Here is a 27,119-nt window from a genome sequence, read left to right on the forward strand (position 1 = left end):
TGTGTGTGTGTGTGTGTGTGTGTGTGTGTGTGTGTGTGTGTGTGTGCGAGCACACAATAATTTGAAAACAAATAATTAATCCTGGGCTCTCCATTATTCTCTTTCGATTCTTGTTTTTTTTTCTAGGTATTTTCTTGGCGTTGTGTGTGTGCGTGCACAATAATTCGGCAACACTACTTGATTGAGATATTGTAATTTGCAGCGTCTTCGAAGAGACCACTTGATTTGAGGATGGTGTTTGTAGGGTTTTTCATGTAATGAAGTGGCTGCAGTGGCGCCTCAATACTTATTTTTTATCTTGAGAAGTGAATGATGTAAAGGATTAAAGGGAGAGGCCGTTTTCTGGTTAATATTCACTGCTTACAGCAGATCCTATGTCTAATTTCGAACTCGATAGGGGATGCCTAATTGGCTGGACTATATACAGGGAGTGTTGTCCACATAAAGACTCTTTAAAGTTGATTTCAAAGTTTGGACTCCGTACAGTTGATTTTGGACCAATGGACTCTATATAGGGGTGAAGCCAATTGGCTGGACTCTATACAGGGAGTGATGTCCATCTAAACTTTGAGCTCACAGTTGATTCCAAGTCTGGACTCTGTACAGTGGATTTTGGACCAATGGACTCTATATAGGGGTTGGACATCATATAGGGGCTGGACGCTCTACTGAATCCAACATATATGTGTACAGTACATACATGTATACAAGCACCGTATATAAAGAGATTAGTTGAAGTGTCCCATTAGAACGGTTTCTATCATTTTAGGGTTTTTCAGTGGAATTGTCAGGGCGATGATGACGTCCGATCAGATCGACCATATATCCACGTACTACGTAACGTACCGATTCCAAACTCTTCGAAACTAATCCACCTCTCCCATCGGATGAGGTTGTGGAATTTCGAGGAGTTTCGAGGAGCTCCATTTTTCTGAAGAGGCCACCTCTTCAGAAAAACGGAACTCCTCGAAAAGTCAAAGAGTGACAATTCGAACGCGCCCTGAGCCCCTGACTCACGCTGCTATCTTGTGTTCACGAAGTGTTTGTCGCACTGGAAACGCATCGCCTCTGCAATAGCCTACTCTGCAAGTGTAAGTCTGTATCCCTGGTGATGTTTGTGCCCGCAGAGCACTATTATAAATACAGTAATAGTTTTATCTAGTTGTGTGCACGGGTAGTCGGGTACCCGTCTACCCGTGAGGACCTCGGGTAGACGGGTACCGAATAGTACCCGAAAACCCGAAGTCGCAGATGACATCATGTACAATGCACGTGTACAAATAATTCACGCATAGCGCATGTCTACCCAGTGCGAAAGGGAAGGGGCCGGTGTGCCTTGTGGTCTTACCATGGAAACATTACCCGATCGGGTACCCGTGCTACCCGTGCAAAACTACCCGGACCCGATACCCGAAGAAAATGCTACCCGACTCAGCCCTAGTTTTATCACCTTTAGAACTTTTGTCACCTTCAAATTTCTTTGGGTATGCCACTGTGTTTTCTATGTTGAAAGTGCGCCGCTTTACCTTGTAAATATACTCATATCAACTATTCATTCGTTATCTACCTCCACTGAAGAAATCCTTTTAATGAGCGAAACAGCTGTCCGGAGGATATGGAACATCTATCCAAGAACGAACTTCCTCGCCATGGTGTGGTGTGGTGAATGTGGGCCAAGAGCACAGTGTGGAGAGGTGGACGGGTTAAGATTATTTTCAAATGGCTGAGTTTGTCGCTACTTCTGAATTATTTAGTCGTGTTCTCAGTGGTCAGAGAGTCGTGAACACGGGATGAAGCTACAGATTGCACACAGTCATGTCCTGTGCAGCATGCCGTCCATGGTGCACAGACATAATAATATTAAGACATGATAATTATGTGTAACTAAAATTAATTACTTTCTTTTCACGCCTCCATTTTTATATACTGTACATGCATGGTCCACCCTGGCATGCTCTGGTCTGGTATGGTGACATCCTGTATGACCATGCAGTGACAATCCACGTCTTGAGCTTGTAAGTATTTGGGCTACTTCCAAGTGCGTTCACGGCTAGCTTTGTGCAACCTCCGGCGCCATTACTGGCAGTTCTTTAGTTTCGATCAAGAGTGCATAAACCCAGGTCACTGGTGTTATGTCACAATGTACTCTTGTTTCAAACAGACCTAGCTAAGCTGTACAGAATCAGATTAATAATAATAATAATACTCAATCTGCGGACAGCATGCTGTTTCGTTCTTTTTGAACTCATCAGCGCAGCACAGAGAAAATGAGGCCGAACCTGATAGCAATGGAAATAAAAATTTCCAATCAGGCCCGAACGTACCTTGCCAGAGTGCTCAAACTGACAAGTCAGTGAGCTCTGCATAACGCAAACAGCAAAGGCACTACCCCACGCAAGAGTGCTCAACTGCTACAAGAGCAGGAGCGAAATACTCAATCTGCGGACAGCATGCTGTTTCGTTCTTTTTGAACTCATCAGTAATAATAATAATAATAATAATAATGTCTTTGCTCATGGAGTCTTGCTCAGTAGAAAAGTCACACATGCATGCATGGTCTCCCTGCCGCAAATACAGTGCTGGCAACTGAAATCCGACCCCCTGAGCGGTGGGTTCAGTCTCTGCTTCGTAGTTTTACCATCCCGTGTTGGGTCTTTGCGATGTGAGCGCGCCGCTGAGGGGGTCGGATTTCAGTTGGCAGCACTGTACATTCCCCCAGTTCAGATTCACAATTGCATGAGTTTTTAAATTTCGGGCATGACTCACCTTCAGGGTAAAAGAAAGAAAAAAAAACTTTTCCTGTGTAGCCCAGATGGTGGGCCATGCAACGTTTTCAGCAGATCTCGATACCCTGGTTGACTGTTTGTGAAAATGTAATGTAATGTCTGTTACCATGGTTACTACTGCATGTACAGTAAATGTAATGTAATGTCTGCTACTGTCAACTTCGCTAATAACGACTGCGGATATAACGTCAATTCGCAAATAGCGACAGAATTTCCATGCCCAGAGCAAAGTCCCATCCCACTGTAATACATAATAATGAGACTTCGGGTATAACGACACTCGGGAATAAGGACACATTTTTGATGCCCCGCCGAGTGTCGTTATAAGCCAAGTTGACTGTACTGCTACACGTGCAGTAAATGTAAGGATGAATGGGATCATTATAAGTATTCACAAACTGCAATGTAGCAAATTGAGTTTGTGAATACTTACAAGCGTCCGTAGTAGCCTTGGCAACTACGCGTTGGCATGGAACCCATGCGGGAACCGCTGCTAACCACTACAACCGGCCTTCAAGGACACATAAAAAATCTGTATGCATGGCCTCCAACATCAACGGAGTAAGTAGTTGGATCAGAGACCTGGTAAGTACCAGGATCTTGGAAACCACTCTTCAAAATAGACGTGTTGAAATACGGAAAGAACGAAGAGCTGAGTAAACTGACCCAGACTAGCGTCAACAACGTGCAAACTCACAAAGAGTGCCTCCTTGCATAGCAAATGCGCCGTCAGCTCTATAACTATGGCAGCAAATCTAGCGGGGGGGGGGGGGGGGGGGAGGAGGGGAGGAGGAAGAACCAACTAACAGTAAGCAGGACTTTGCTGGTGAAATGAGCAGATTTACAAAAGGCAGCAGGCGGCAAAAAAAACCGTGATAAACATGAAGGACTTTGAGTCGGCAAAGATTGCAATGCTTCTAAAAAACTCGTCAACGACATGACTAGGCGAAGCAAAGACGGGGCAAGGTCATGTAGCGCAAGAAGCAGCAGAGAACTAGCGAGCATACACAATCATATAAAAAGTATGCACGAGTATACACAAGGATAGCCATTAGCATTGGAAAAGCGTACAATACTGGAAACACCCATCAGACGGAAGAGCTTAAAGCAGATCTACATTGCTTGGCTTCACCGTATGGATAGGCACACCATTGCATATATACACAAAAACTCCAACACAAACACACATTCACACAGATGCATTCACACACTCACACACACACACACACAAACACACACACACACACACAGACACACACACAGACACACACACATACACACACACACACACACACACACACACACACACACACACACACACCAGTGATGCGATGTGTGTTTTAAAGAGAAACGAGTGCGGCAGCTTTAGTACCAGGTACCACGGAGAACATTCATCATTGCGCTCATGTTGCGACCGTGCAAATGATAAAAGAGCAGCACTTGAGCAGGAAACTGCCAGTCATTTGTAACGAAATGGCAGTCACATGTGACAGGAAAATCATGACACTGGCTTGGGCAGAAGGACAATTTGCTATACAAAACATTCAGGATGTGTGGCGAGGCAAAAAAAACATAGAAATGTATTGACATTGTGTATCACTTGCGCAAGTGTTGTAACCACTTTGAGGCGCAAACACGGTCTTGAGACTAGAGCCGGAATTGACGAAAAGGTGCGTCCCTGTGTCAGAAGCAAACAAATGAGTATCAAAGAGTGAAGTTCAGTCTATCACAATAATTATACATGATAATATGCTAAGACTATCACGCTGGTGTGTGAAGGTGCCTAAGCTAAATAGGCCCGAGCCATAGCAAGGTAGACACACTGAAAATGGTCAGGAGCTGCCAAAGGGACATGGCTCCAATTTCAGTAAGGGTGACAATGGTGAAATACCACAGTCGAATTCAAGGCCCTTGATGAAATACGGTCTCTTAAATCAAGTTTGCGGCCGGCACCAGTTCACATCCCAATGTTTGCAAGTCTAGGCTGCACGGCGCCCGGAGTGGCATTCACTCACTTCATCGGATTTCATTGAGCAGCACTGTCCTTGTAAAATTTCAAACAAAAGGTTGGTGATATTCAAAACAAGCGGGTAGTGTGAGTTTACTTGATATGCCAGGTATGAAGCATAGAAAATCACTTTCATTTTAATGTTAATGTTGCATTCAGTGTATGGTCTTGTGTTTGTTTGTGTGTGTTAGTGTGTGTGTGTGCAGGCGACTCCTCTGCCGCCGCGTGTGCGGCTCGCCCTCTCATGCTGCAAGGCTCACTGTGAGGCCTGTGGTCGGTGCTGCCGCTCTACTCGTGGATTCCAAATCCATAGCTGCCGAAGATGGCTCTCTCGTCGTGCCGATTGAACATGGTCCCTGATCTCTCGGCAGCCTGCCGACTTTCTGCCGTCGCGCGTCGTTTCCATGTTGTCGGCCCCGCGAGAGGACACGTGACCGTATACCAGGACCAGGTGTGGGGGGGGGGACGTGTGTGTGTGTGTGTGCGTGTGTGTGTGCGTGGGTGTGTGTGTGTGTGCGTGTCTGTGTGCATATGTGTGTATGTGTATGTGTATGTGTGTGTATGTGTGTATGTGTGTATGTGTGTGTGTGTGTGTGTGTGTGTGTCTACATGGCTGCAGACAGATGGAACTCTCTTCCACCTGAATGTCGCCAGGCAGGAATTCTTTGCAACAGTTGTTAGCAGCTTACTTGATCACCTAAGCTAGGGTACTCTGTAACTTGACAATAAGTCAGTGGTGTCTGCGCTAGTAAAAAATGAATGCTAATACTACAATCCATGGGATTGCGTATGCTTGATCATCTTTTGTGCATGCCTTGATGCATGACATGTGATGTGATAGTAAAACGCATCGCGCCTGGGTTTCGAATTTTAATCACCACCAGCACCAGCACCAGCACCAGCACGGGATGAGTTTGTATGGATGTGTGTACCTGCACTACAAGTAACAAACATTCACCTTCAGACACGATCGCACTCCGCTAGTAGGCTGTTCATCTGCTCCAGCCGTCCCGCATACTGACCGATGGCTCGGATCATCCTGCACAGCGCGATGTAACCTTGTCTCTCCTTGTCCATGATGATGCCAAGCAGCTCACAGTTATGCTCCCTGTTGCTCTGGTACCGATCTGTGCGTATCAGCTTGTCGATGTTGTGGCCCGTGAGCAAACCTTGCGTCTGCGCTGCTTCACGGATGTCATCCGCGGGGATGCTCTGCAGCCACACGTGAATGTCTGGCATGAAGGACGGGTGGTTGAACGGATTGTCCAGGAACGCATCTGTACGTAATAAGAGTCATAGATACAATGCTGCTGCATTGGACATCCTTCAATAGGTACATTGCAATCCCAAAGAACATCAAAGAAGAAAGAAGCATTAACAAAATACTGCGGCCAGCGATGATCCCTGAGGCAGTCACAAAGAGCCAATATGTTCACAACCTGAAATATATAGATGAGCAGTGAAGATGGACAATGGCCACTTAACCCTTTGTGTACGGACTATACAACTTTCGATCCCCTGGGATCGAAACTTTTCAAAATTTCAATCGATCGGAACTCAATCATTCCTGGGTTATTTCCAAAATCTAAAATATGTACGTCGAAGAGAAAATTCTCAGCTGTCCATTAAACACCACCAAAGTTGAACACATTGCAGTAAAAGTATAGCAACAACGTACCTGTGTGGGACAAAATGGAGAGCATTTCCTTGCTCTTGTCCACATACCCAAGTTCCTCAATGACAACACCGAGATCACGATAAGTCTTTAGGCCACCAGCTCTGAGCAACTCGATGAGCTCCTCATTATGATCAGATACTCCATCCAGGGACCGAATTCTCTTTAGTCTCTCTATTGATGTGCTGTCAGTTATGAGATGTTTCTTGACCACCATCCGTCGCAGTAGATCTGCGTCAACTTTGTTCAACCATGGTTGAATGTCACACACAAACCTCTCCAGGTCAAACGGATTGCCTGTTGCGAAAGCAGCAAAATACAGAAGGCACAGATGACACATGAACACACAACTACACACAACTACATGTCAAGAAACAAAAAAATGAAATTGTACAACACCGATAATACATGGAAAGGAATTTGAGTGGACACACCCATTCCAAGAGCGCTGCACATCCGAACAAGTTCCGTTATTTTACGTTTCGGCACTTGGCCATCATTAGGTGATAAGAACAATGGACACACACACACACACACACACACACACGCACACGCACACACACACACACGCACATGCACACACACACACACACACACACACACACACACACACACACACACACACACATTCCCAGAACCGCACATCGGCGCGCTTCAGCGATTGTTTCAATGGACAGCTGGGAGTTTTCTCCTCGACCTACATATCTTAGTTTTTGAATATAACTGAGTTACGATCGATTGAAATCTTGAAAAGTTTCGATCCCAGGGGATCGAAAGTTGTACAGTCCGTACACAAAGGGTTAATCAACAAGAGTACAAGAGTGTCTAAGCATACCCAACCCTTACAAACTGGGGGAAAAAATAAAATTAATAGAGAAGGACGGAGAGAAAGAGAAATTGAGAGAGAAAGAAGTATACACATAGAGATAGTCATGCATGCATAGAAAGATAGATAGACAGACAGAAAGACAAACAGATAGACAGGGAGGGGTAGCCCTTTCCCAAAGATGCCATAATTTTTCGCAACTTACGCTTTTCGCAACAATGCCTAAACAAGTGTGAGTTGCTGAAATCGCATCCATATTTTCAGAAAAAGCTCAAAGGTTGCTAACATTGCAACTTAAAATTGGAGAGTTCTTGTGGAAAACCACTAGAAATGGAGCAGAGATAGCAGAAGTGCAGCGACAGCAAACTCTACACCCTTCTTACTGTGAACCACCACTTTACACAGTGCCAGTGACCTGTTGCATGTATCCTATATCAATCATTCCAGTGCACGGAAAAGAGAATGCACATATCGTAACTTCTGCTGATCTACTGTTTCTCTGAAATGAAACGAGCGAGTATACATTTGTCCGACATACCTTTGGACCCCATGCCAAGGGGCCAAGGTTGCGGAAAAGTTGCAAAGTAGTTCGCGAAAATGAAGAAAGTTGCGAAAGTTGCAATTTCTTCAAAAACAACGAAAAGTTGAGAAAACGGTGGCGAGCATCTTTGGGAAAGGGCTAGAGAGGGGGAAGGTGAGAAAGAGAGAGAGAGAGAGAGAGAGAGAGAGAGAGAGAGAGAGAGAGAGAGAGAGAGAGAGAGAGAATAGTGAGCGAAAGAGACAGCATTAAAGAATACCAACAGAAGGCAGGGGGAACAGTTCCCAGGAGTCCTAGGAATAGGGTACTTGTTACAACACAGATAGCTGAACAATGAGGTCAGTGATGAATGATCTTAACCAAATCATACAAAACTCACCAGATGACGCCGAACACTGCATGCCAGAACTCACCCCAACATCTATAGACAATACAGCATACAAAACAAACACATACGCACACAGAAAGCAGATCGACAGACGGACACACATACACACAATACTACTTTTATCCATCTGATATGTCAGGAACAAACACGTGGGCATAAAGCCTTTTCACTCATGGATATATAATCCTTCTATTTATAGCATCAGCCACGATGTTGCCCAAACAACAGCCCTTGCAAAACAGTAGTGATGCCCTACGTTACGGGAATACGACGCGAAGAATTCCTGGAACTCTCTTCGCGGTCCGGTAACGTAAAGGACATACAGGTCAAGCCTCCCGGTTTTCGCGGGAAAATCTCGGAGAAACATCAATACTCCCGGGGTCCCGGGGATTTCAAGCAAACTCCAGGAAAAGTCGCATTTTTGCCTGACCCAGGTTTTTCCTGAAAGCTCCAGCGACTCGCCTCCAATATCCCGTTTTTCCAAATAATATTAAAACCAGTATGCACGGTGCATTCTCGCAGTTCGAACTCTGCACAGTACCTTCACATACCTGACAAGCCTAGCCTGCATGATCTGCACCGACAGGCGCGCTAGGCACCCGCCGACTGATCGAACTGCAATGCAAGGTGGAACTGTGCTGTACGCGGAGTCCAGAATCATGTGCCGTTGAACGTTTTTTGGGCGGGAAAAGCACTTTTTCACGTGTTTTATGCCATCCAAGCGTTTTGAGAGAATTCCAGGGATTCTGCATGTCTTATCAAGGGATTGGGATGTTTGTGGTCGGTCGGTTTGAAAGAAAACCTGTTCTGCTCTACGTTCACGGAGAGAAATCACGTTGAATGTGTACTAGGAATTTCCCCGTCCATATTTGGCAGTTTTCTGCCTGTATTTGAATGATATCCAGCAGATCCATGTGAATTTTCTTCACGTGTGCCTCAATGTAGAGAACGTCATCAGCGTAGAAATCTTGACCCAAAACACGCGAAGCCGTAGACTCTAACCCAAACACCTGCTTTCCACGTGATTTTTCTACGTTTCTTGTGAAGCAGAACCTCTCTGATACCAAACATGAGCACTTTATATTTTAGTGTCCATCAAACCTTCGACTCGGCAAACCTACAAGAAAGCACGGCTCCCTACTCCCTACTCTATACACAGTGTTTCGGGGAACTCACCCCTCGTCATGTCACGAGTCAGTTGAGCTTGAGTAGGCTGAGTGAGATTGTGCCCGAGGAGCATCACCTGATCACTTATGTATTGCTCTCCTGGCCCGAACATCACCAGGGATACAAAACGTACAGAGACGCTCCGTTTGCAGCACGACAAACACCCCGTGAACAACAGATAGCAGCATGAGTCAGTTTCGCTCCTGGACGGTGACAACAGACGTCGAGGACCCTCGGGCATTCACAATGCCTGTCACCTCCAAACCAGCTGGGCACAATGGACCGAGTCCCCAGGCTTGTCAATCGTGATCTTGATGTTTTTATGCCGAGCAAAGGTCCGATTAAACTCTTGGTAAATATTAAAACACAGGTCGCAAGCCTCTGTCTACGGGAACTAGCATTTTCCTTTACAAAGCGAATATTGGCATTCCGAGAAAAAGTAATAAATTTATGAAATAGATATCATATCTTACCGGCCGCATGAGTATGATGAGGAGGTATTTTGCACTGTGAGTACCGAGGACAGTGTTTCACCGCCCTGTAGACAGTGTTTGCAGCCGGTAGTTCTGGTAGCACATCGTCCACCAGGCTCAGCACCACACTGTCAGGTAGGTCGCAAATGCCCTGGCGGAACATGTCGGCTGCATCACTCGTGCGATGTTCATTCATGACATCATCCTTGAAGGCTTCCCCCAACTGTCCTCTCTGGTTCAGCCTCAGCGAGCACTCTACCAGAGGGAAGGCTTGGGTAAGCAAGATACAGTGCTGATAGAGAGCAAAGCAAAGACGAGAGGCTCGACGACGTTCTTCAATCGTACCTTCAGCACAAGAAAGCAGACATGCAAGTAAAAATATACACCATGCAGTATAAGTTTGTTTAGAAAGTTATGGTCAGTCCATGGCTTGATTAGCACAGAATTTGGGTATGTATCACAACGTACTACAGTGCATAGACGTATACTAAACACACGCATATGCACACATGTGCATGCATGTATACACACCCAAACGCACACCCACCCTCACACACACACACACACACACACACACACACACACACACACACCACGCACACCACGCACACCACACACACCACACGTACACACAAACACACACACACACACACACACACTTGTACGTGTTGCTCACTGCCAAAACTGGTCATGTGGGTGTCCCCGAGAGAGGGGAGAGAGACTCAAAAGGAATCTTGGAAAGATGACTCAATTGGCTATTGAACCGCCCAACGGCCGACACCCCCTGAAATCCCCAAACTATGGGTGGACTTGGGAAATGCTCACACTTATGGGCTCACCACACGTCAGTAAGTGGGTGAGGAAAGGGTGCAGAAAAAGGATTGACGGCATCAAGGTATCCGTCCTGGGATCCAACTGCAGTTACCCCTGCCCCCAGTGAAGGTAATACTTGCTACTAGTGTGGGTGGCTGAATCAGAGTGGATCTGATATAATCTTCACTAGCACCATCGATTACACAAGAGTTAATCTAGCCAGAAGCAATCCATGGTCAGCAGGTATGTATACTTCAAAGAGAAAGTACATGTACCCTGAAACCAACAAAGGTGGTAGGTACAACATTACACCGTCAAGCAGCCGAGCCTGTTGGCAACAGATCCAACACTATCTGGCATAAATGTACCCACCAACAGAACTAGCTGGCACACACACACATGCACACACACACACACACACACACACACACACACACACACACACACACACACACACACACACACACACACACACACACACATACACACACACACACACACACACAAGTTGACTTCTATCTCACACATACACACACACATACACACACATACACACACATACACACACATACACACACATACACACACACACATACACACACACATACACAGACACACACATACACACACATACACACACACATATACACACACACATACACACACACATACATTCACACACATACACACACATACACACATGCACGCACGCACAAACACACCCACCCATGATAAACATTGCAAACTTACTGGCATTCTGGCAATCAGCTGAGTCAGCATACTCGTGTGTCAAGCGTGGGTCTTTGCGACGTTGATCAGCACCAACATCCTTCGCAGCAGGAGGAAAGAGATGCGTGGCACGGATGTGGTCGCTAGCAAGAAATGCCATCACGGCAACTGGCCAGTGGGCAGCTGTGCGGCTCTCTGCCTGGGCTGGCAGTATCATCACCTCATTGCCGTGATCCGTTAGATGACACATTCCCAGCTGCTGCGCAATCTCAAGCACCTGATCCCCGGTTAACTTTACCGGAGAGTTGGTACAGTTGCCCAGAACCTGCTCGACATTGCTGCGCTTCGCAAAGCCAAACTCATTACAAGTGATGAACGATGATCGTTGATAGGTGGGTGTGTAAAGTTTGCTGGTGATGTCACTCATCAGCCAGGTTGGTTCCAGCACCACAAGTTGCACCTGGGCAAAAAAGAAAAGACACACACATACACTCAAATAAATAGGTACCCATAGGACAAACAGACACTCACACACACTCATACACACACATACGCGCACACACATACACACACACACACCGAGACACACGAAGACAGACATACAGAGAGACAGACAGAGAGACAGACAGAAAGACAGACAGACAGATAGAGTGACAGACACAGAAACAAAGAAAACAGATTCGGAGCCACAAATTCATCTGTCACTTCTTTGTAGGTACACGTTTTAATTCTGTGCACCTTATAAACGTGCAGGCAGGCACAGTGGGTTGGTCTAAGACCATGATTGAGAAACGAGAGGTACCAGGTTCAAGTCCTGCTTGGAAGCGGAAGGATTCTTTCCAACCGTGCTGCGACCCACACACTTTCCAACCGTGCTGCGACCCACAGTTAATTGGGAACTCGTGGCCTGGCATGAGTAAAGCCTAGTTCACATTCGACGGGGCGCGACGGGCTGCGACGTAAGGATCGACGGGAAGCGACGGGACGGTCTGACGGCGTCCAATGTGAACACCAGGAACGGGAACGAAACCGTACTACCGTACAGATCAGGAAGCGACGGGAAGAGTTGGATCGATCCAACTTTTCATACCGTACACGGGCGTAGACGGGGACGCAAGCATACAAAACGGCTGCAATTCGAGTGTGAACAGGAGACGGCGTCGTACGCCGACTACTCCCGATTCGTACTTGGAAATTTTTAGCATTTCGAACACTGCGCTTCCCATGATAACTCACAGAATGGCTAGCACGACTTGAGTTGAATTTTAGCAGCATAAGAACTCATGTCACTTATTGTATTTAGGGATAGTTCAGAAGCGTGACAGACGAACTATTCTATCATTTCCTGGGGCTATTGTTTGAATTCCACAACTTTCAGGGCTAATTTTTTGGTCTTCATGAAAAACTGGTACTGTGAACTTGATTCCGCTTCTTTCAAGGAGAAATAGTTGAAAAGAAGTCCCGAAAAAAGAGAAATTAGGTTCGAAAGTTACCCCGTCACGGACCGTGCCTTATGACTCACGCCGTTCGACGTTGAACGTCGCAACGACTGCTGCATGTCGTGTCATACGAATTGTACAGGATTTTACAGCTCACCCCAGCTCTCCCGACAAGCCCTTACGTCCCGTACCGTCGGCGTTGCGTCGAATATGAACTAGGCTAAAAACATGGATGTGGCAAATGGGATTTAGGCTTTTGGCCTATGGTTGGTGGATCTGATCTATCCTCCCCCACCGTTTACGAGCCGCATCTGACGCCTGATCATGGGGTGGTAGCGTCCCACGGAAGTGGAAAGGTGGTTCTTGACCAGGGAGTTGTACGACTCCTTGTTCTTGACCTACCCGGTACGCGAACCCGTCGAATTTTTTATTTTATTTTATAAACTCGAAACTCGGGTATTGAGCCAATAATAAAAGTAGAAAGGAAAAGGACATATGGAAACGAGTTAAGAGTAACTCTCCACCACTGTAACTAGATACTATATACAGACTATATACCTTCCAAGTTGGAAGGCTGTCGGTTAGCGCTACGGAGATGTGTTTAAGCTAGGTGTCAGGACGTCGAATGTCTCAGTACTCTGTCAGTTTTGTGCCTAGTTGTTGCACTTTCTGACTGTATATAGTATCTAGTTACAGTGGTGGAGAGTTACTCTTAACTCGTTTCCATATGTCCTTTTCCTTTCTACTTTTATAAACTCACGCATATTTTGCTTAGCACACACACACACTTGAACCCTCCACAGATTATGTGACCTATATAATGTGTTTTACATTGATATCATTTTTCCTGTCCACTTTTGCACTCGCTGCACTGTGCATATTGCTACGTGGTACGTTTTCTGCTACCCACTTGACATGTGGGCAGCAGAAAACGTACCACCTAAATTAGTATTCCTGCTGATGCTGTACACACGGCACCCTCACGACACATGCTGCTACACACACATGCTCACATACATTGCAGCTCTCACCTTGTGAATCCCTTCATTTTTTTTGTCACAAAGAAACTGGGCCCGACAATGGATCGCTAGCTGAAGTTTTTTTGTGAAATGCATGGGTTTAGTCTCAACATTAAAAAGTATGGGACTGATTCTCGAGATGATGACACACCAGCAATTGTCAAAGCTAGAGAATCAATCACAGACACCAGTTGTAGATAGCTCAGCCACACAACAGGAAAGCAACAGTGCAACTATATAGGTACCGTGCTCCCGAAAATGTCTCAAAATGTCTCAATGTCTACAAGTAGAGTTCGCTTACACAGCAACAGACACTAGCACTCTTTTCGTTCGAGTCCTGGTGGTGACAGTCAATTTTTTCTCCAGACTTTTCCTGTTTGCGTCTTTCCCTCAAACCAGTGAATACTCTTTTTTTAAATGTTTATTATAAAAACATACCAGAGGCCAAGCTAATATTTTCCTTTCTTTACCCGATGTGCACACTCAAGCTGGATTCAAATTTATTTTCATTCCTTGGTGCTCACCGCTTTAACACGCTCCCCGAATCCTTCGCTAGGCATTTCCCAAATCGGCCGGCCGAAACATTCGCCGAAAACAGTGGCTTTGAAGAAATCACCGATCTTTTCGCCGGATATGCAATTTTCCGACTGAATACGCCGAAAATCGATCTTTTAGTGCCTTTATAGCATGCAAATACAATTTCTGTAACCATTATCTGCGAAACGTGACTGCGACTTTAGGCATTTCCGAGATCGGTCAGCAAGAAAAGGACTCGAAATCAATGGCTATCAAGAAATTCCCGATAATTGCACCAAATTTACAAAATTTCGTGATGAAATCGCCAAAAATTGATGTTTCAGTGCCTCAATAACGTGCATGTACATGTACGTGTATACTGGGATAGGTAACTTCAAGTACTGCTTTGAGCCAAATTCTGACTTTGGGGCTTCTATAATATGGCCGAATTCGGACATTCTTTGTCCACCCTGCACTCACTCGTTGCGCACACATCCGCACACTCACTCATACGTGTACACCACTATTGAACACGTGAACATTGCCAGTGGGGGCCACCACAGCACAGCGCCCCAACTTATTGTCTTTGCACACAATTCCGTGGTCATGACTATACAGAACCATTGCCTAGTCTAACAAAAACTCCAGCTACGTACAACCAGAAAACCACGCCAGACCAATATGCATCCGCACACTCTAGAAAAATCAAATCACTAGAATAATCAAAGCGATGATGTATGAAATTGCATGATGATTTCTGGGGTGGGGGGGGGGGGGGTGGGCACTCTCACTCAACTCTCCGCACAAAGACAAAAGAGGCCGACCCTGCATTCGTCACCTCCTTTTATCCCACACCGTGCTCCCTCAAACCCGTTCCTGGGTGGACAGAGAACACTATTTCTCTGCTAATTCTTATACTGTGACGTCAACCACAGAGAAGTGACATTTCACTCAGCCGATCGAAAAGCCGGTTAGGCGAAAAAATCGGGCCAATTTGGGAAAGGCCTACCCTACCCTTCGCAATACTCATATCCCCAATTCATTTCGCCAGGAACTTCACACACTGTTTCATCTTGGGCATCCTGTACGAAGACCTCAGGGCCTGTTCGGAATGCCCAAGTAAAAATAATAAAATACAATATCATGCAGGGTTCTACCCAAAGAAGGGTAGGGGGCACAGCGCTCCCCTTCTCCTATTGACCGCCTGCCTCCCTGTGAAGAAGTGGCGCTCCTTACTCATTTGTCCATTTTGGTGTGTTTGCTGGCCATTCAACGAGAAATGTGGACGATAGTATCAGATGGTTTATAAAGGCACACATATCTGGTGTGAAGTCGGGGTACGTTGCATTTTGGGTGACAAGTCTATTTTGGAAAATGGAAAAAATGGGTTACAGGGTGTTTCCTCAGCCCCCCCCCCCCCTACTATTTTCACCTGCTAGAAACCTGAATAGCAATGAATAAAACTAATTATGAACTCATAACCATGACTTGTGTGAACTAATTATTATTATTATTAAAATGAAAAATGTCCAGGACGTTTTCTCGTGACTATCATCAGTGGAACATCGTCACATAGTGAGAATGACTAAAACATCAAGTTACGTAGCTAGAATAATATGACAAGGAGCGGAAGAATGTAGCAGCTCACGGTGGTTATGAGTGCACAATTAGTTATATTCATTGCTATTTTACGACTGTTGTCTCCTCATTGGTTATTAGAAACCTGCATACAATACAATACATGCGTGCGTGTATGCACGCACAAATACGCACAGATAGACACTACATATATGCACACGCACACATTTACCTCGGCTTTCTGGTGTAGATCATGGAGATCTTGCTCCAGGTCGACCGCAATGGCTACCATTCTTTTCACCAGTTTCCAACCTTCTGCTTCGAACTTTTCACCTAAGATGAGATTGGCCAGCAGTGTATCCTTGAACTTAACGCGGAAGTACTCGACTGCGGACATGGGAGTATCTGGTTCCTGTTGCACGTCACGGCATGTCAAAACAGAATGCACAAATTGGCACAATTTAATAACAAAAAAATCAACAAGCCCTAAATGAAATCCTAAGAGACGGATAGACAGTAACAGCAGTAGAGCCATGTGCAAATAATTCCCCAAATCATATAACTGGTAGTGTAATTAATATCGTGTGCCACAGCAACCGGAATGGGTGCCGTTAGTGCAGCACTCTTAGGACATTAGTATACCTTATGCGCATATTTAATTAAAAAGGCGACGTGGAGACAATTATTTTGAAAACAATGCAATGAATAAAACTATATGCACACTGATATCACAATCGTAGCAACGAATAAAGTGTTTCAGAACGTTTTCTTGTCACAAAAATCAATGGAATTTGTGACTTAAAGGAATGCTGAAACTACAAGAGGATTTATACACTTGGACTTCACTTCGAGATTCACTTCGCAATCACACACACTTGTACCATCCTTCTGTCTGAAACCAGACTGTTCTGCAGGCAGATATTTGTCGAGATGTTTGTATAGAGCTCTGTGCGCCAGTCGTTCCTGAATCTTAGAAGTGACCGATAGAAGGGAGAACCCTGTGTATGTGTGTGTGTGTGTGTCCTTCCAACTTCAAGACGGGACTTCATGGTAGTTTTTATAGCCAATAATGACAGCAGTTCTCATAAATATCAGCTTCGCCGTTTTTCAACACACCAACATTTCACAGATTGGGGTACACCATGCAGTTGAGTATGACTCGGTACTCGAATGAAAACATAGAAATTGCATGAAGGTATGGAAAAGGCGGCGTGGCTTGTGACAGAATACCGTCGACTTATAATCAGGAAAATGAGGTAAAGTCAACTTCGCTAGTAACGACTGCGGATATAACGACAATTCGTGAATAACGACAGAATTTCCATGCCCAGAGCAAAGTCCCATCCCACTGTAATACATAACAATTAGACTTCAGGTATAACGACACTTCGCGAATAAGGACACCTTTTTGATGCCCCGCCGCCGAGTGTCGTTATAAGCGAAGTTGACTGTATATGGCATTTGTACCTTTCCCGAAGCTTGCACGCCACAGGGTTTTCTGGCTGCGTCTCCATCTGGTACTCTGCAAATATTGTCATCGGAGTCAGTTTCAGCCGAAGATGATGAACTTGTTATCCCACCATGGACCGGGATCACGACGGGAACCTGGTGACAGATGATAGTTCACCAGTGCAGATGAAGAATATATAATACGCACACACACACATGCATGCACGCACACACGCACGTTCACACACACACACACACACACACACACACACACACACACACACACACACACACACACTCAGTATTGTATAGCATCGTACCTGCAGTTCTATATAGATAGTTTGTTGGATCTGTCCGTCTGCCTTTCTTATGCAGAGGCGTTATCATAGCATCTCGCCAGTCACGAGGTATCTGGCCTGCGCAAATTTGTATCCCTGTTCATGGTCTGGCCTGGGGGAAAAAGGCGAGCTCCAGTGGGAGCAAACTGATAGTGGAGTACGTCATTCAGTGGACTCGGTACTTGGACAAACACACAGAAATTACACGACAAAGGCCTGGAAATGGGGGTGCGATGTATAACAGAATACAACTTATAATTGGGGAAATGCGGTACATTACCAAATAGCGGTAGCGACCTCGGCGAAAATTTTAAAAATAAGTTTGGTTCCTCCCACACTGGAGCTCGCGGGGAAGCGCGAGCTCCAGTGTGGGAGCAACCAAACTTCCTTATAAATGCGGTACATGTTCATAATAATAGGTCTACCTTTGCCGAAGCTTGCACGCCGCAAGGTTGGCTGACAGCGTCTCCACCTGTTACTCTGCACACATTGTCATCGGAGTCAGTTTCAGCCGAAGATGATGAACTTGTTATCCCACCTTGGGCGGACATCATAAAGGGAACCTGGTGACAGATAATAGTTCACCAGTGCAGATGAAGAATATTATAATACGCACACGCGCAGCCGCGCGCGCGCACGCACGCACGCAGGCAGGCAGGCACGTGCGCACGCACGCCCACGCACACACGCCCACGCACACACGCATGCACGCACGCCCACACGCACACACGCACGCACGCACGCACGCACAGTAATGTATAGCATCATATACCTGCAGTTCTAAGTTCTTAACTACATGTAGACATTGCAAAAGGATCTCAGTGGGGGTATTTCTCACTCCCCAGGCACGACTTCCCCTCGAAAAAAATGTAATTGCTCCAGTTGAGGCGCAAGGCGGCACAGTTGTCACAGGCTGAGCTCAGTCGTAGTGGCCTCACAACTCAAACCTGCAGCATGCACGTCTCCAAATCCGCATTACCGATTTGAGGAGAGTAAAGCGGGGTTCACAGAAGCTTTTTTGCGATGCGACGCGGGATGCGACTGCCGCGAAACCGGGAAATCCCCAAATCGCAGCCATCTCGCACCCCACTCACCTGCCGCAACTGGGCCATCGCAGAAGTTAAGCTTGGCTCAACCTTTGCGATGCGACAAGCGATTTGGCGTAAGATTTTGACCTTTTCTACAGCAAAGTTGTACAAAGGTTCAAAATTGCCTATAATTTGTACAAGTTGTACCAAACCGCGCGAATATCATGGTGACGTACCCAAATCAGCAAGACTTTGTCGCATCGCCGACTTTTTCTGTGAATGGTATTTCGCGAGTTCGCATTGCACGCGTCCATCGCAGATCCCGTCGCATCGCGTGTCGCATCGCAAAAAAGCTTCTGTGAATCTCGCTTAAAAGAAATGCACCAAAAAAGAACAGGAAAACTTTGAAACCAACAACAGCAACCCCAGAGCAAAAACAACAATAGCAAAAAAAGTCTACACACCAACTTACCGTGGCAACACACTGATGGCATGTTGGATCACAATCTGACGAGCTGCTTCCATCGTTATTGTCAGCACCGCCATGGTTGCTCACAATGATATCAGCTCCTGTAGCAATGGCCATGTTGCACTGAGATATTCCAGCATGCATTCCACCAGGCAGAGCGCTGACGCAGGATGATGCGTTGCTTGCCCCTGCTGACGCACCACTCCCACGTGTGCCTGATCCACTGGTCGCAGTGTTCGGATCTCGTGCGGGAACTGAGCTTTTTGACCCAGGGCCTGCCTGCTGCTCCTCCGCATTGAGCGTGATGTGGCCAATGGCCGGGCATGATTTGCGACCCATTTGGCAAACCAGCGTGACTTCAAACACTTCCTCATTACAGCCAATGCCATCTGCAGAGCAATTAATGAAAGATATTTATATCACTCCAGTTCTTCGTTGGTCGTCTTTAGTTCAACTTTTCACCCTGAGTGCAGGCAAGAATTTGATGATTAAGTACAGTAAACGTGGTGTAAGCGACCTCTGGTTTTAGCGACCACCTGCTTTTAACGACTGTCTTCCCATGCACGGGCAGTTCTACACAGAAACTGCACCGGACACAGGGACCACCTGCCTTGCGCGACCAGCGCCTAACTGTTAGTGTACCAAATGCCACATTATTGGACCTGCACACAGCGACCATAACTAACCAAAAGTGCCTTCTTGGCTGCCGGGGTTGACTGCAACAGGGTTGAAGTGCGCTCTGAACCAAGTGCATGCAGTGAACAGAAGTGACAAGTGACAGTGCAGTATGCACTGCATGTACTTGAGTGAGGTGTGCTTTGCCCACACGAAAGTATTCTATGCTCCACAAATGTCAATATGATGCCCCTTGTTGCGGTGAATTATCAATGGCTACACGTCGGCGCCTGAAAATGTGTTGAGTTGTGACAGGATCCCGGTTGGCACAGGGTTCGCTAAACACAGGTTTTACTGTAACGGTTCAGACTAGGTATTGTGCAGGTGGCGGCAATGAAAGTTTAATAGCAACAGTCGTGTGGGATACGATAGAGGACGATAAAATTTGAACGCCTAGCAAGTGCCCACCACAGCAAGACAGCAGGGGCGTAACTGGTCCCCCTCCTTTAAGGGGGTGCACGGCCGCACCATGAACATGTATGTGTAGGATGGCTGGTGCATGCCATTCATGGTCATAACGTGCATACTGAACCCGCATGTAGGTTGAAATGTTTAGGGGGGGGGGGGGGGTGCACGTGCCCCGTGCCCCATGCGAGCTATGCGCCTGAGACAGCGTGTCTTCTTAGTAAGTTCTTACCTTTTGGTATGCTTGGCACTAGTGCTGTGAGAATGTGAGCGTGCCTGGAAAACTCAGCTGCTTGACTCCTCACAGTGCGCCTTGTGGACGTCAGTTGAAAGTAAAGGGTATGACCTTGCGACGCACAGTCTGGGATAAACCCGTCGAAGTGTGCCTCCACATGGAATTGTCGCTGAAAGTCAAGAACACGCAGAAAACACTGAAAACGGTGATGTGTGCAGCATGCGTAAGCTCTCCGGCATCGGGCACTACTGTGTGACATTGCTGTCTCCACAGCCCACACAGAGCCTTACCAAGGGTTTTTTTAGTACAGGGTGTACTCACCGAAAGAAATGTGGCTGCCAGATAAAGGCCAATTAAGTGCTGGTCCCATAGAAACCCTATCCATGTACTGCAAAGACACTATATCATTCTTGGTATATGCCGCTAGGAATGCTATATGCATGCATGAGAGTATCGCCTAGGCACGTGCGCAGTTCGGCCCCATAGCTACGCAGGCAGCAACGGTCTAAGAGGGATTCACAGAAGCATTTTTGCGATGGGATCCGACGGCCGCGAAACCGGGAAATCACCACCTCGCGTCCGTCGCTCAGCTCACGCAAATGTCGCAATTGGATGATTACAGAAGTCGAACGTGGCTCCACTTCCGCACTGCCACCTGCGATGCGATGTGCGATTTGGACCTTCTTTGCACCAAAGTTGTACCGACGGTTCAAGAGTTGCTTGCAGATTTGTAAAAAGCTGTACTTAGCCACGCGGATGCCATGGTGACGTACCAACCTGCAATGAGCTTGAGACACATCAGCAACAGGCGACGTCACATCGGTGACTTCGTCTGTGAATGGTATTTTACCGGTTTGCATGGCGCTGTGGTGTTGTGGATCGCGTCGATCGTGCATCGCATGGCAAAAAAAGCTCGAGTGAACCCCGCTTTAAAAAGAGATATCATCCGGTACTGCCTTCATGCAAGCAAAATATTTCATTATTTTTACCATGTCCCATGTGACCACTATACTTGACCCCTCTATATACATCTCTAGAAGTTTACTATCACAGTATACCTGACGTATTTGGGTAGAAAGAAGGGTCAGTTCAAAGGTCAAATTCAATGCAGTATAGCAATACTGCGCAGGACAAACGGGGTTTCCCCGTGCAGTATCGAAAATACTGCATACGCTGCGAAATCATGTCATTGTTTGGCTCCATATATGACGAAAATCACGCAGAGAATAGCAAATTAATGGTGATTCACTTCATGGCAGCATCGCCCTTGTACTTACATTGAATCTTTCTTTGCCTGGCGTGAGGGTAACATGCTCTGAAATAGTGAAAGAAGAAAGCACGCAAGCACAATCATGTGCTATCAATGAGACGTAGAATTAAATGTACATGTGGGAATAAAAGGATTGTTCTTGGTGACCTCGCAAGTGCCAGAACTTTTTTTTCATAGTGAGCCCCTGAGAGAGAAATTGTTGGTACATACAGAACATCCATGGGGGTATCATCCCAGATTGAAACTGTGGTGACTCCATCGCATATGCACTCGGTAAGCAGGGACTCAAGACTACAAACTTACCAATTTCTTCAGGCTTGATGATTCTACCAATGAAACTCCTGACTCCAGCCGAGGTTTGAGTAGCTTCGGCACTCATTGCCTCTGCTTGTGTGGTGGCCGGGACAGGCGCTGACAGCAGTGGTCTCTGATTTGGGTGTCCCTTCAGGAGTGTAGCAAGACAAAGACAGAAGAGAACGGGGTTTGCAAAGATAAGATTATATTGCTATCACCCAAGTGATCATGTTATTACTTGTATTGGCACATTTATGGTAGGCCTTGGGACTGTGGGGATGGCCATATTAAAATTTTAATTTATAGCAAAGAAAAGGACCAAGGAACTACAAGTTACGATATAATGTTCACTAACGCCACCAGGTACTAAACAATCAGCTCATGCGATAACATTGCACGACACCGACCGACGGTACTGACGTTCTACAACTAACTGGCCGTCAGCTCTAGTTGTAGAACGTCAGTACCGACGGTCAGTGTCGTGCAATGTTATCGCATGACCAGATTGTTTAGTAACTGGTGGTGTTAGTGGACATTATAGTGTAACTTGTAGTTCCTTGGTCCTTTTCTTTTCTATAAATTATAATAATAATTACCATACTATCGCATCACACATTAAAATAATTTTTGTTTCCACAAGGATTTCTCGGAAGAACATTTTCAAACAGGAGTACTTTCACAAGTTGTGGCGTCTTAACGTATATTACAGCTGAAAAGATACCGTGAAACCGAAAAGATCGGTCTGAATCAGGGCTCGAATACAGACCGCTTAAAAATTTATACCAAAGTACAGAATGCGTGATACGGGGGGGGGGGGGGGGAGGAGCATTCAATAAGCTAATACACTAGTTGAAGTGGTAATGCAAAACAAGAACAAGATGTGCAAAGCACTCACCATTCCATGGAGTAACAGTTCATTCAGCTTCTTCTTGGACTCTGGAGCGGCAGAAGAAGCAAACAAGATGGCAGCCCGGGTGAAACCATTTGAAAATAGAACTACACCGGCACAATCATGAGGTCATAAACACTACAACAGGACATATCCTTCAAGTGACAGAGAGTTCGAACTTCTCCACGACAAACACGAATGCCCAAGAAAATTGTGTGGAACAGCTTCACTGCTCAATCGAGAGATAGGTAGTGCAAGAGTGCACCAACTACATTCCATTCACAAAAAGACGAGCGCTGGTTCTGGTGGGCACCCGTACAAGTAAGTTATTTGGTGTTTTTTTCGTGATTTTATCGTACACGGTGCAGTGCCGCGAAATTTGAAACTTGAAAAAGGGTCCAAAAGGTACCTCAACCGGTGTTTGAACCTGCACAATGTACCATTGCAATTGGAGTGAAGTGGCCTGGATTTTCATGCTTTTCCCAATTCAATGTTTTTGGGGAAAACCTGGCCGAAATCCTATTCTTGTTATGGCTTGCTTTTTGGAGAAATAGATTTCATGAACATAATTGGAAGAGCATTCCATGGGATTGCAAAGAAATTGTGAAAAGCTCACAATTTAACCCTTCGGCACCACTGTCGACGTATATATACGTCATGACGTGTGCACCTGCCCCACTGACGACGTATACGTCCTCAGTGTACGTCGCGTTTGTACTGATGCCTCAACATCAGTGGGGCCTGGAACTGGGCCTCAGTGGGCTGAAGGCCCTGATCGACGTGTATGTGGCCAGTCTGCACAGCAGAACAGCCGCGAGCATCGAGTTTGAAGTGCGTATTTTTGGCATATCGTTCAAATAAATTGTTTTGCTCAAAGTTCGTTTTCGTCATCTTGCCCTGCTGTTTCTCGGCAAGGTAAGTAGCTCAACTACTCTGTGTCGATGGAAGGAGTCCTGGGAAGCAGTGTGAGGCGGGTAATGACTCTGAGGATGATTCTGGAGACAGCGAAATTGTGTCGGAGTCGTTTTCTGAGGATTACGAATTTGCTGCTATTCAAAAGATCGCAGCTGACTCGGACGCAGGGGATGCTGGAGACCAAAGAGATTTGGAAAGCGATGCTGAAGTCTCTGACACCTAGGCATGGTGTTCTGAGCAGGAGCTATCTGTCGTGAGCCCGTTTGCTGAAGTTCTTCAAGTAAACTGCGATCAAATTTGAAGGTCAGATTTTTGAAAATATTTGAATTTGAAGTCAAGTGTACTGGTCAGGCATGCATGCAGCCCACAATAGAGATGTGCATACATGTAGGTATTGTATGTTGAGTACAGAGCCAGGCACCTACAGGATGGAGATTGCTATCTAATATGAATCCAGAATAATCCAGAATAGTCAACAATTGTGCTATTTTGAATCACTATCAGAAATAATTGCGCAGCCGATTGTTTCTTGAATTTTCATGCGTACGTACACCGGTACGCAGTATGCACTCGGCTGTTTAGGGAATGCTTCAGACTATTTAGATAGCTGGATTGTCTTGCCGGCGAGTGTCCAAATCAGAGAATGAGCAGCATTGCATTCTCCATCAATATGACTTTACCTGTGCCGCGTACGTACGTACGCGTGCGGCCAGAGATGAATCACCCTGGGATGCGCCGAGCACAGTGAGCCAACCGCTGCCACTGCACCGGCTGCTATTATAGCTGATGCAGTTGCTGTGGTTGCTACTCCAGTTACTCGGCATCCTCACTGTCCATCACATGGTTTTGGCTTGAAGTAGGTAGGGCTGCTGGAGGATTCAAGCTTTACGAGGCGCCCAAGAAAAAGAAAGACCCATTCTGGATCGCGAAGTCGCATATGATGCAAGCGCCGTATAAAACGAGTTGCTGTACTCTAGTCTAGGTTGCCGTAGAACACCAGGATCATATCAAGCATGTTATATGACATTTCTCCATTCTGAAGTCAATACTGACCAGTTATAGCACTGCTTGCCATTGCTTGTCTGATCTTTGTCGTCAATTGCCCAAATTGAATGAATTTTGAGGAAAAATCGCCAAAAGTCGCATATCTAAATATGGTGTTATGAGTCTCGTACAATGAAATCCTACAAAATTTCTTTGGATTCACAGTGCATATGTCCATACCCAACATATCCAACCAATTTTGGACCAGAATATGCATTTTCAAAAATTGCCATTTTTGGCCCAGTGGGAGGTGATTTTCCAGTCAGGGCTGAAAGGGTTAAAAAAGAAAGGGGCGTATGGATACAATGGATACAATTTAAGAGTAACTGTCCACCACTGTAATTATATCATCATGTGACAGTCAGCAAAAACTAGGCATAAAACTGACAGAGTACTGAGACATTCGACGACCTGACACCTAGCTTCAACACATCTCCGAAGCGCTAACCAACAGCCTTCCAACTTGGAAGGTTCTAGTCAAGGGTAGACCAAAGAGGGGAAGGTAAGCGCAATGAAAATGAGTACAAGCTGAAGTCCCACGGGAACAAGGAATGTCGATTGTTGCTGTCACGAACATTACGGCGAAACGTACGTTGTGTGAAACTACTTGTTTCATAGTCATCTAGTCCATCACATTGTAATGCAGGAGTGCTCTGAGAGTTTGGCGTTCAGTTTTGTACAATTCGTTTTCGCAGAGCTTCCCCTTCTTTGTTTATCTTTGAAATTTCTGAGCCGCACACGTTGGGCGGAGTGCTGCTTTGCTGCTTCGAATTTTACTTAGACCGCTTTCTCAAATATCTTACTGGTCTCAGAATCGTCCAATAACAGTCGCCATTCTTTGTTCCCATGGGACTTAATCTTGTGCTCATTTTCGTTGCGCTTACCTTCCCCTCTTTGGTCTACCTTAACTTAGAACCTTCCGAGTTGGAACGCTGTTGGTTAGCACTTCGGAGATGTGTTGGAGCTAGGTGTCAGGTCGTCGAACGTCTCAGTACTCTGTCAGTTGTGTGCCTAGTCGTTGCACTTTCTGACTGTATACAGTATCTGGTTACAGTGATGGAGAGTTACTCTTCACTCGTATCCATATGCGCCTTTGCTTTTTACATTTATTATTTGCTCAACATCTGAATTGCAAAAAGTTCAAAATTTGACCCGTCAAAAGCTAGGATATCATCTTTTTTATGAATGGACTGTAGTGTAGCAGGCTCCATTCATCATTTCATAAGAGAACATGCACGCCATCAAACACAATAAACCAACCAAAGAGAATCACCCAATGCACACACACACACACACACACACACACACACACACACACACACACACACACACACACACACACAAACACACACACACACACACACAAGTCACACAGGTGCACCTTGTGCCCACGCGACAGAGGAACAGACTCAGCGAGAGGTGAAATAGGAGATGTGACCTCGACATGGGAATGTCCTCACCATAAGACGTCAGATCTCGAGATATAGGTATCTCCTTGACAAAGAGCAGCGGGTTCAACAAAAGGTTGTGACCTCGACAAAGCGTTGTGACCCCGGCTAAGGGTTGTGACCTCGACAAAGGGTTGTGAACTCGACAAAGGGTTGTGACCTCAGCTGAGGGTTGTGACCTCGACAAACGGGTGTGACCTCGACAAATGGGTGTGACCTCGACAAAGCGTTGTGACCCCGGCTAAGGGTTGTGACCTCGACAAAGGGTTGTGACCTCGGCTAAGGGTTGTGACCTCGACAAATGGGTGTGCCCTCGACAAAGCGTTGTGATCTCGGCTAAGGGTTGTGGCCTCGACAAAGGGTTGTGACCTCAACAAAGGGTTGTGACCTCGGCTAAGGGTTGTGACCTCAAAAAGGGTTGTGACCTCAAAAAAGGGTTGTGAGTTTGACAAAGGGCAGTGACCTCAACAAAGAGGTGTGACCTCAACATTGTCTGCTTACCTTCGAGATGGAATTGAGTTTCAGGCCAAAACAAATGGCCACAGTTGGTACGTACAATGCATGGCAATAAAGCACAGTCCGTACATTATGTATTTTAATTGAACCTTTTGTTCTAGTCAAACGAACGAATTGCCGCACTTTGAACACTCAAATTTCACCCCAAAAAGGGGGTGTGGTTTATACTCTGATGATCAACTTAACGGT

General features: G+C 46.0%; 1 protein-coding gene across 1 annotated transcript in view; it reads right to left on the bottom strand.

The window, feature by feature from the left end:
• Nucleotides 1–3,351: 3,351 nt before the first annotated feature.
• Nucleotides 3,352–27,119, bottom strand: part of LOC135820828 (uncharacterized) — a 189,246-nt gene continuing 165,478 nt past the window's right edge. Inside the window, exons 19-32 of the mRNA XM_065333867.1 lie at nucleotides 23,014–23,054; nucleotides 22,128–22,266; nucleotides 21,832–21,869; nucleotides 20,552–20,723; nucleotides 19,243–19,628; nucleotides 18,168–18,305; nucleotides 17,423–17,560; nucleotides 16,188–16,367; nucleotides 11,425–11,863; nucleotides 9,862–10,206; nucleotides 8,213–8,254; nucleotides 6,473–6,766; nucleotides 5,753–6,071; nucleotides 3,352–4,464 (exon numbers count right to left, since the gene is read on the bottom strand). Coding sequence (XP_065189939.1) covers nucleotides 5,755–6,071; nucleotides 6,473–6,766; nucleotides 8,213–8,254; nucleotides 9,862–10,206; nucleotides 11,425–11,863; nucleotides 16,188–16,367; nucleotides 17,423–17,560; nucleotides 18,168–18,305; nucleotides 19,243–19,628; nucleotides 20,552–20,723; nucleotides 21,832–21,869; nucleotides 22,128–22,266; nucleotides 23,014–23,054 — 2,669 coding nt within the window. The 3' untranslated portion in view covers nucleotides 3,352–4,464; nucleotides 5,753–5,754. The remainder of the gene's footprint in view (nucleotides 4,465–5,752; nucleotides 6,072–6,472; nucleotides 6,767–8,212; nucleotides 8,255–9,861; nucleotides 10,207–11,424; nucleotides 11,864–16,187; nucleotides 16,368–17,422; nucleotides 17,561–18,167; nucleotides 18,306–19,242; nucleotides 19,629–20,551; nucleotides 20,724–21,831; nucleotides 21,870–22,127; nucleotides 22,267–23,013; nucleotides 23,055–27,119) is intronic.

This window comes from Sycon ciliatum, chromosome 7 (assembly GCF_964019385.1).
Source record: "Sycon ciliatum chromosome 7, ocSycCili1.1, whole genome shotgun sequence".
Classification (NCBI taxonomy): Eukaryota; Metazoa; Porifera; class Calcarea; order Leucosolenida; family Sycettidae; genus Sycon; species Sycon ciliatum.